Below are 11,305 nucleotides of genomic sequence, written 5' to 3'. Positions count from 1 at the left end.
CCCCCTCTAGCTCTCTACATGACCTAACAGTCTAACGTGGAGTTGGTAAGAGGAAAAGTCCACGTGGCTCACGGTTGACTAGATACTTGTCGGTCGAGAGTCTACCGGGAGTTGTCATGAGACATGAAGTCTAAATAGATCAAGGTTGACAAACACTTGGCGGTGAAGGAAGTTTCGGCAGGTCAAGGGTGTTTGGATGTTAGGCAAAGAAAATCTTAATAGGTTAAGGGTTACTTGATGCCAGATAATGGGAAGACCTAATAAGTCAAGATTGACTAGATGTTGAATTAAAAAAGTCTTAGTAGGTCGGAGCCAATCGAATAATAGATAAGGATGAAGCCCTAACAAGTCGGGGTTGATCTGTATTAACCATATGGGGAAATTCTGGAGACATGAAGATCCCTTGGCATAAAGGTATTTGATGTGAATAGTATTTTTAGTATTATAAACAATGTTTAAGGTATGTTACAGTGTTTGTGTTTTTTTCTACAGTACGTATGAGTGTGTTTAGTTGAGGGTTATTCTGGATAACCTTGGTTATCCATCCAAGATTATCAACGAAAATCTTGTTTGGTTTAGGTAATCGGTGATTCCCGAGTAATGATCCATATCCGATATGTCAGCAAAAGGGGCATGCAACTCGAAATCGAAAAACTTGAGAAAATTAAAATTTTTCTTGATTCTGGGGTTAATATATTTTTTTTACCAAAAATATCCTCCGATATTTATACGATAGGATGAAAAATATCCCTAAAATTTTTATAACAAAAATTTTATTTTAAATTATAAATGCAAAATAAAAAATAAAAAATATCTATTATTTTATTTAAAAAATAAATTTATATTTTTAAAAATATAGTAAAGTTAAAATAACATAAAATACTTTTAAAAAATGTAAAAAATGTAAACTAAAAAAAAGTAAAGTTTAATAATAATAATAATAATAATAATAATAATAATATATTAGTTTAGCAACATAGGTAATACAGTAAAATATTAAACTACATTATATATTAAAACCTTCAAACAAATAAGTTTTTATTATATTGTCTACATTGAACCAAATAATATTATGTTATATTTTATTCCTCATAACCTTGGTTACATGATTACCTAATAATTATAATCAAAGTCATACATGATAACTTGAACCAAACAAACTCTTAGTAATTAAAACCTTCTACTATATTTTTTCTTCCGTGGCAGTTGATCGATGAATAGTAATGGTAGACTATTATTGTAACAAATAGAAAATTAGGAAATAGATTGCTTAACTTGATTGATCAATCGAGTTGGGTAGTTGACTATTGTTACTGTGGCAAACAGAAAGTTAAGAAATCGATCAATCAACTTGATTGATGTTGATTAGCATAGTTGGATAGCCTACTAATATTGCTATAATAGAAAGTTAGAAAATCAATTTATTAGTTGAGTTGGGTAGTCGACACATGACTGTTGGCACTATTACAGTGAACAGAAATTTTCTCAATCAACTATAAGACTATTTGAGTATCAATCGATTGATAAATAATAACAATTGACTATTCATGATCAAACCAGAGTTGGTGAGAGCCGTTTTGTAAGTGCAATGGTCTTTTTAATGGAGCAATCGACTATTAATTGATAGATAAAAAAATAATCCCGACTTGAAGACTATAAAAGAAGACTTTTAAGGAGATTTTTGGAGATAGTTTTTTAGGATTTTAGAGATAGGTATTGCTGCATTTCTAAATCTCAGGAGGCAATCCAAGAGCTACAAACAGCCATTAAAGCAAAGTTTTTTTAGTGTAAATTATTCATTTTAATTTCTTTTGATATCATGTGTATACCTATTTTTGTTTTGTATATGTTTATAAAGAACAAGTATTGTAAGAGATTTTTCTATCTCCGAAAGGTATCCGATAAATAAAAAATATAATGAGTATCGCTAACACTAGACCATGGAATAAGGAATGGGGGTTCCGAATTACGTAAAATCAATTTGTTGTACATGTGTTCTCTTCGTGTTTGCTTCTTTTATTTTTCACTGCATGTTAATACTTTATTGACGAGCACAACAAATGATGATCAACAAATAGAGGGATTCATTATTCACGCTCCTCTATCAACATGAATGACTATATACGTAGAGAGACTTTGTGCCTCCATCGCACGACTAAGAGTCAGGATGCCTAGAAGTGATTCGAGCTCCCCGACTCTGACTCCATTGGGGCACTCGGATCACTTTTGGGTGTCCCGACTCACTCAGTCGTGCAACGCAATCATGAAAATTAGGTGTGCAACATATTAAAATTATATATATATATATATACATACGATTTTGATATACTGTGTGATGCCACAGTGCACGACTGTGCGCGTCGCGCAGTATATCATATTCCTTTATTTTTTTTTTTAATTTTGAATTAAAAAAATAATTAAAATATATTTTTTAAAATTTTATTTATAGGGTTCAGACTTCCCAATTGGGTTATAATTTTTAAGTTATTTTTTTTAAAAATTTTATCTCTAGGGTTTAGGTTTCCCAATTGGATTATAGTATTTAGCTAAAAGAAAAATTAAAAATGAAATAAATTTAAGTATTTACGGCGTATTGCAATGTGTTGAGGGGATATATTAATGTATTAGGGATTTATATAAGGAAATATTGATTTTTTTATTTCAAAATTTCTTTGTTTTTTAAATTTTTTTTTAAATTTAAAATTTAAAAAATAATTAAAATATTTTTTTAAGATTTTATTTCTAGTAATTATGGAGTATTGTAATGTGTTTAGGAGATATACCTCTCTATTAAGATTTTATATTAGGAAATGTTTGAATTTTTTTAAATTTAAAATTTTAAAAAGTTTAATTTAAAAAAAAGAAGGAAGGTGATATGCTGCGCGACGTGTTGCACACCTAACACTCAAAAAATTATTATAAAAATCAGATAAATTGGTATTTATACTTTGTCTAAAACTATATGTATATACCAATTTATCTATAAATTATTATAAGTTTTAGACAAAGTATAAATATCAATTTATCTAATTTTTATAATAATTTTTTGAATGTTATATATATATATATATATATATATATATCATATGCTGCACACCTAACATTCAAAAAATTATTATAAAAATTAGATAAATTGGTATTTATACTTTGTCTAAAACCTCTTAACTCTTTTAGACTACCCTTTCAAAAATAAAGGGAAAAAAATCTCCCTCACTTTTAGAAGAAATCATTACACCACTGGCAATATAATTTCTCATAATTTTGAAATGCACTTTACACAGCAATATTACACAATTGCCATAAGATTTCAATACTTACCAAACAAATATAATTTATCTATCAGCCCACTCTAAGTCAACTTTAAATTCTTTTATCAGCACTCTTTTTATTCATATCATTAAAAAAAAAACTAACCACTTTTAAAAATTATTAAAATAACATATTTTTTTCTATGTATTTATTTTCTTTTCTTTTCCTTCCTTTTGTAATTGTCTATAAAACAAAAAAAATCTTTTTATTAAGGTATTCTATGTAAATAAAAAATTAAAATAATAAAAAAAAAATTGGAGTACTTGGAATTGCTTGGGACAAAATAGCTCCAAGATAAATCACTATGGGATATGGATAAAAAGAGTGTCTTTTGATGATATAGATAAAGAAGACGCTCATTTAATTTTTCGACTATTTTTTTTAAAAAAAATATTAATTTAATGATATAAATGATTTCAAAGTAATTAATAGTTCTAGTTTTGTCAGAGCATGCAATCTAGTCTTTAAAACATTAATCAATCAATCTATAAACAATCTTGACTTCAGTCGAGTGATGACGAAGACCCTTTGGCATAGATCGAGCACGTAATACTTAGCACATGGACACACTACCACTTCAACAAACAGGACAATAAGTAGAAGAAATAAATGCCTGCCTCAATATATATAAAAGTAAAACCACCTAACAAATCACATTAATCTCATTCCGGATCTCCACCGCGATTAACGTCCGAAGAAATCAAGCTTAGAAAATCCGCATTTTTCGGAGTTGAAAACCCCCGTCCCATGCAATGCATCGTCACTCATTAAATTGACGTGTTGCAGTCAATTTCGCTGTCTGATACTCCTGTTGTATTATTTATCTGTATTCTGTTTATTATTATTATTTCACTTGTAAGTGCTGTTCTGTAGTGGTGGCCACTGAGCTACTGATAATATTCAAATGGAGACTATGGCTTTGTTTGTTAGCTAGGGAAGTTAACCTAATGGGAGCAACTCCTCCTTAATTAATGGCGAGCAGCGAGATTCGTGTGCGTGGATCGTGCATCCAACAACGCAATTAAATTGGACAGCCACTATTTCTCGGTATCAATTTTCTATACAGATTCTTTTTTTTTTTTTTAAAAACATCTTTTGTATTTATATGGTTATTAGGAAATGGATCGAGCTTCTAATTCAACCCAAAAACGGTAACAGTTTCAATAATCAATTATTACTATTTATCAATGGACTTATTCCAAATCAATCAAGTGTAATACTAAAGTTTTAAATTTTTTATTTGTCATTATTTGATCAAACTCATCCGCCTACTGGTCTACAATAAATTCCCTTAAATCTCAAATTTAGAATTTAGAGTCATAGTATTTATCAAATTTGATCAAACACATAGTTGATTGAAACTATTTATCAATTGCATAGATGGCTCCCATTAAAATATTGTTCACACGGAATTTAATTTGTACTAAGGGATTTTTAATGTCTAACTCCCTCGTACAATTAGTAGTAGTTAATCCTAGCATATTAGAATCTTATCCTTGCCCAGTATCCAATTAACTTCAACTGCTTAATATCCATTTAACTTTGATCTATCAGGACTTCTCATCTTTTACTTAATATCCTATCAATTTTGACTTATTAGGATTTTATTATTTCCAAACATCCTGCCCTTCTTGACATATTAAAATTTTATCATTTGACATACTAAAACTTTATCATTGTCAAATATTCAATCCTTAATTTATTTGAACTTCTCTTCTCATATCTAACATCTAATCCTTTATGACTTTGTCAAAATTTTCACCATGTCAAATGTCAGATTAACTTTAACCCCTTGGACTTCATCCTTGTAAGTGTTCAGTCTTCCATGACGTACTTAGACCTCATTTTTACCAACTTTTTAATGGGCTTTTAACCACCAAGTATCCGGTGAACCGTAATCTACCTACCAACTTTTTCTATTGGACTTCCTTAAATATTTGATTAATTATGATCCACTTATTTAATTTTTCACTCAAATATCCACATCCATATTAATTTTAGATTTTTCACTCAAATATCCACATCCATATTAATTTTAATCAACCAAATTCAGAATTAATTGTGATGATGATCTCCCCCTCTAACCAACTCTCTTTCTATTTATAGTCTTACTTTCGTCACTAAACATCTTGATCAAATATAAAAATTAATGAAACTCAATTTGAGCCAACTTAAATTTAGTCAAACGAACTCGATGAAAGTCAATCTTGACTAGAGATAGATTGCCCCAACACTTTTGGTTCTCTAATTTTAAATTAACAAGCCAAACAATGATACCACAATCAATTCCAAACAAACACCACCAAAATTGTAAAAGCAAGTCAAGAATCATCCATTCTCAACATTCAAATCACGTTCCGATCCGTCAGCAAATCTTTCTCCCTATATATAATAAAGAATCAATCAATTACACAAAAAAAAAGAAAAATGTAGAAAAAATAATCAAATTTTCAATAAACAATGGAAATTACATGACCATCCGTCATGGTAATCATATAGTGAAACAATAAGGGTCAGCAAGTGTCGTATTCCTAGGGCTCTATCTTTTCTGGATCATCTTCTGAAAATGTAGGTGAGGCTAAACAGACAACGTTTCTCTCATCAAACACCTGATCTGAAATCTGTAAATCAAGATCCCAGGGAGCATCAAATCTAGCATCTGTTCCAAGAATGTTGGAATCATAAGCAGTGTCATACCACGTAACTGATTTCCACACTTCTTCCTGGTCAAAACTTGCATCCATCAATGCAACCTCTGCAGCCATTTTGTCCTCCAGAGGATCTTCTGAAGGAAATGATATCAGATAATCAGAAGCACCTGAGGCGGTATCGGGACTTGAACTGGCGACACTCTTTCCCTTGAAGGCGAGACATTTTGCATCTGGCATTCTACTTTCACTTGAAAGGCCTTGACTATCAGGATTCTTTTCCACCAATGATACTGTGTTGGCATCAAGAAAAAGTGGGGACAGTGTGTTGCATTGGATTTGATCCAAGCCTTCAGTAAGAGTTTTTTCATTTACTTGAAGTCCAAGTTTCTCGATCAAATCAGACAAAATATTATCGGGAATTTCTTTGTTCCCCGCTTGCTCAGTACCTTCCAATGTACGAGATGAAGAAGCATCGGCAGCGCTCTGTCTGTTGCTCACACCTGAATCTATCGATCCAATTGAATCTGTGCTGATGGAGAGAGTGTGCTTAAGGAACTTTCTTCTCACCCTTGAAGAAGTTTTACTGTTCTGTTCCTTTTTCTGTCTGAGATGATCCAAGAATTCTGGGTTTCGAAATACCTTTGCCAAGAAAGAAACCATCTGCTTCTGCCTCATATCTGCGGACTGCATTCTCTGATTCAGTGAATCCATCAGTTGAAGTGTGGTTTGGTTTTCCTGCTGCAAACTCACAATCTCTTGTAGCAATTCTGTCTTATCACTCCTAAGCATGTCGATTTCATCTACCAATCCAGATTTCACCATTTCACTTGATGAACCTACTTGAATGCCTAATTGGTGTGCCTGATATGATGACCTACGCCTGTTTATGCTTCTTAATAAATATTTGTTTCCTTTTAAGAAGGATTCATTTGCAAACTCCCATCTATCTGTGTCAATCTTGTGGAAACCCTGAAGAAAAACATTAAACAAAAAAGCTACAGCCTTTTGGTTGCTTTCTGGAGTAAATAATAAATTGGAAATAAAAGAACGAATTAACATTAGGTTCATGATACAAGCATTAACCCTCTTCGACTTGAGGGATGAGTCCTTCACAAAACAAAGGAGCCGAGTTGAGAAGCAGAATTGTGAGATGTGTGCGAACAGCAAATGCACACCTTAATCACATACGAGAACAAAACTTTTTGAGGAAACAACCAGGCCAGAAAACAGCCTACCCTAGAGTGGCATAGCCTAAGTAATTCAAACTCTTTCGATTACTCATCAAAATTAGGTTTTCCAATCCATTTCAAGCAAACAAAAAGTATCAGATTTTGATAGTAGTTCTTTTTTCTTTTTTTTTGAAATACAGGTTAGCAAAACCAATGCTGTCAGGTATTTAGTAATATGTAAAGGAGTCGTTGGTTTGTAGAACATTCCAATTAAGAAAAGAAAATGCAAAGCTTGAAATACTCAAAGATGAAGAACATGGAAACAGTGTGCAAGTACTCGTAGTTCTCAAAAAAAACTGACTGATGTCACATTGTAGGTTTATAGGAATAAGGAAGTTTTGTCAAACACTATATCTATAATACCTCTCCACTGTTCGACATGAACTTCAGATTGTAAGTGGTCAAATAGTTTAGCCATGTTTTTTAGACTAATCTCAATAAAAGATCCATCATGCACCATTCTCCAAACATCAACAACAAAATCCATCATTTACTCAATAATTCTCCCTCCCTTCTCACAAGAACAATGCTATTTACTTTCACAGGTTTATGGTTGGATGCATTACTTAGACTTATGTTTTTGGTACATTCATATAGATTTTGACATCCGTGTCTTCATCTACCCCATCCATGTCACACTGACATTAACACTGTGTACTAAGCCACACCCTCATTGATCACATGTGAAAAAATTTCCAAGTAGTTGTATCAGACACTTAAATCCATATACTAGTCAAAACTTGTCCCTAATCTAAGTTGCATACCAATAGAATCTTAGACTTTATGTTTTCCATAACCAATGATTAGGAATATACATATATGTAAGCATTGTTAGAGAATGTTGTCTTGTCACAAGACTATGAAGAGTTTACTCATAATTTTTTCTAGAACTAATATACACTGTGCATGCACATTCATGTGGTTGTGTGTGAGAAAAGAGAGTGAAAATTGTTCAACGATGGAAAGGAGGAGCTTGCAGATAGTCAAGATTTCAAGGTGGAGTATATGAGTTGTAGAAACAACATGCTTTGACCATTGAGCAAATAATTCTCTGTACAACTTCCAGAAGTATTAAATTCTAATTCATTAGAATCAAGTACATACCAGAATTATTAAAGTTGTATTAATATAATTTAAGAGACCTGCCTCTTCACTTTTTAGAACTTACACTTAGAAGTAAGAACATCCCTTTTTCATTATTTATATCTACCCTTAATCATATAATTCTTGGAAACTGCATATGGAACTGCCGCAACAACTGAAGAAATAAGAACTGGGACTTATGTAAAGATCTTGAAACCAGTATCCAACTAAGATGATTAATTCATATCCTCAGAGTCTATTCTTTAGCTCGTATTGCATACAGATCTGAATTTCAACCACCAACAGCAGTCCCTAGCAATTACATCGCAGTGCCATCATGAACAACATTTCCAATTGATATATCAAAACACTATGCCTAGTGTCATTTTAGAGAATTAAATCTTCAGATTCTCACCACACATTTCTTTTATACTCTCATTCATTTTTTTTAATCTCCTCCAACATAGCAAGCTAGATTTTTTGATTTCTATGTCTATAGAGAATACTAAGAAATTTAAAAATCAATGTTCTCATATATGCCGTGCAATGCTTTCTTAGGTATGGCTATTGCCAACCATTCCAAAAAAAAAAAAAAAAATCTAAATGCAATTTGCTTAGTTTTCAATATTTCCAGGTACATTTGTAGGGGTGTCAATCAGACAGAGCACTTGCAAAAGAATACGATGGCATAGTATGGGTCGTGGTCCATATGCCAAGGTAAATCTTTGAGTTGGGCTAGGTGATAGACTCAAGTCAAGCCCGACATGGCCTTTTTCTCTCTTTTTTTTTTCAAAATTTTATTTTATTTTTCTAATTTTTTTGTGTATTTTTATTTTCCCCTTTTTCTGTTTTTTTTTATTTTTATTTTTTTCCTTTTACAAAATTCATTACTATTTTTTTATAAAAAAATAATTAAATATTAACACAACCCACAAGCTTTGGTCGGGGTCAGCATGGGCATCAATGATCCAGTCCCAAGCCATGCAAGAAGGTAGGGCTCTCATGGGTCACGCCTAACATGATGTGTTTGGAGTCATGCCTAACCCAGTACAACACAACAATCTTGAGGATCCAATGGGCCCATGCCATGTTGGTTTTTAGTAATCATATATCTTCAAATTATTCCCAAACCTAAATTGAAGAATATGGTAGAATTTCTTTTCAAAGAGATCATCATGTCTCAGCGCAATCATGACAGTTGACAGGTATTTTTTTCAGAAGAAAACCTATAACATCTATGAAAAACTTCTATTTCTCTTGTGTTGTTCTATGATAAAGCACTTCCAAATGAACCACCATCTGTTTCAACTCACAGTCACTTCCTAGATATATCAAGTAACTTGTTTACTTTCTCTCCGGACAAGTTTTCATACTACGGGATGGTCATAAATCCTATTACAGTATCACATTAATTAAATTCTTCCTTATTTTTTGTCTAATTCCATCCATACAAAAGATGTGCCAATAACAGCAACTTATACATGAAGACTAAATCAAAGAGACAAGATCTTTCATAGACTAGGTGACGAGAACCTGAAGAAGCTGAGTTCTAAATGCCTATGGAGGTAACTAGAGAAGTGTTAGATTAATAATCTCGGTTTTAAAGAACCCACATTGAATGATGAAAAATTTGCAGAATCATGCCCCATGTCTGTAAGAAGAATGGATTTTTTTCCTCGAAAACATAGAAGAATACTAAGATAATAGCACCAACTACAAATAAACAGTTCAACGAATCATCTATTGCAAATTTTGAAGCTTACCTCATGAGAAGATAAGCCACACTCCAAAATTCATTGCATTTCTACCACATCTCTTCGGCACCATGACAGATGTCATTTCTGATTGTTTGTCTTGTTAAGTACAAAATAAGACTTACAGGAAGCGGAGAACACGCTCTTTGTTTATTGACATTTTGCACAATATAATCCAATTCAAAACTTCACTAAAGTTCCCACTAACCGGGTGCTAAAAGAACCAAGTTTGTTGTGGTGATTCAATCAAACATTATTTAGAAAGAAAAAAAACTGCAAAGAATAATTGTTGTATGATACACAATGAATCAGCAACGCATGCCAAACTGCTAATGAAGGATACAATGTCATCTTATTACCCTCTATCAAATTATCCCTCGGAAATAAGCAATCTACACCGCAACAATCATCCTTCAAAACTCAGCACCAATAAACATCAAAATGAATACAAAGGAAGAACATTTGCGGGAGAATTACAACAGTATAGGAGGAGCAAAGGAGAAGGAAATACTCAAAAAAGAAAAAAAAAACCGATACGCACATAAGTGTTGAGCTGGCGGACGAAGCTAGAGAAGTTGTTGTGCTTGAAGTGCCGGGGGAGGACTGTGCGGGAGAACTCCAGGGGATCCCACACCACGAAGCTCCGGCCGGTGGGGGCCCAGGAAAGAATGGAGTCGAGGACGGGGTCATCGACGAGTTCATAAGTCTTGGATAGGAACGGAGGAATAGGGGCAACCCGAAGAGCCTCCAGTGGCTGAGGGATTTTTTCCCCATCGTCGCCGCCTCCGCCCGATTGGAAGGAGGAAGCAGCCAAGGGCAAAGGGGATAGCGGATCCTCTCCAGGAGGCTCCTTCTTTGGCAGAGGGCGTGGTGACTGGGAAGAGGAGCCCCTGGAATCCATCGGAGGGAGAAGAGGGCGGGCGATTGAAATGGGAAGTGGGAAATGGTAAATGGGAAGTGGGAATGGAGTGAGCCCCGTGCCACTCTGCTCGCCCCCTTCTATATATACTCCTCGTCAGAAGAAATCGTCGCCTATGCCACTCAGCGCACAGCACGTCATAAGGACCAATGGAGAAAAGACACGTAGGCGAAATCACAGTGGGACCCAGTGGATTAGCCGATGTGATCGGCAGATATTTATCTGTGTCTTGGTAGCGAAGGAAGGGAGCGCTCGCCAGACAACGACGGGAGATGGCGGTGGAGGGTGGACCGTGGAAAACCGGTTTATAACGGACGTTACCTGATGACTTTATTGACTTCTTTCGACACTGGCTGATAT

The 11,305-nt window shown here is 33.7% G+C and overlaps 1 protein-coding gene across 1 annotated transcript; it reads right to left on the bottom strand.

Moving 5' to 3' along the window:
- Nucleotides 1–5,674: 5,674 nt before the first annotated feature.
- On the bottom strand, nt 5,675–11,000 carry LOC122015389 (heat stress transcription factor A-2e-like). Its single transcript, XM_042572257.1, has 2 exons — nt 10,568–11,000; nt 5,675–6,929 (listed from the first exon to the last, which is right to left on the bottom strand). Exons 1-2 carry the CDS (start codon nt 10,925–10,927, stop codon nt 5,841–5,843), a joined length of 1,449 nt encoding a protein of 482 aa, XP_042428191.1. The 5' UTR covers nt 10,928–11,000; the 3' UTR covers nt 5,675–5,840.
- Between the last annotated feature and the right edge of the window lie 305 nt (nt 11,001–11,305).

This window comes from Zingiber officinale, chromosome 8B (genome assembly GCF_018446385.1).
Source record: "Zingiber officinale cultivar Zhangliang chromosome 8B, Zo_v1.1, whole genome shotgun sequence".
Lineage (NCBI taxonomy): Eukaryota > Viridiplantae > Streptophyta > Magnoliopsida > Zingiberales > Zingiberaceae > Zingiber > Zingiber officinale.
Note: the sequence above shows the minus strand (reverse complement) of the source record. Positions and strands in the feature narration are given on the sequence as shown.

Coding starts and splice junctions, on each gene's coding strand:
- LOC122015389 (XM_042572257.1), bottom strand. CDS start 10,927: ATGGATTCCAGGGGCTCCTCTTCCCAGTCACCACGCCCTCTGCCAAAG. Junction 6,930..10,567: donor TCCGCCAGCTCAACACTTAT/GTGCGTATCGGT, acceptor GTTTTTCTTCAG/GGTTTCCACAAGATTGACAC.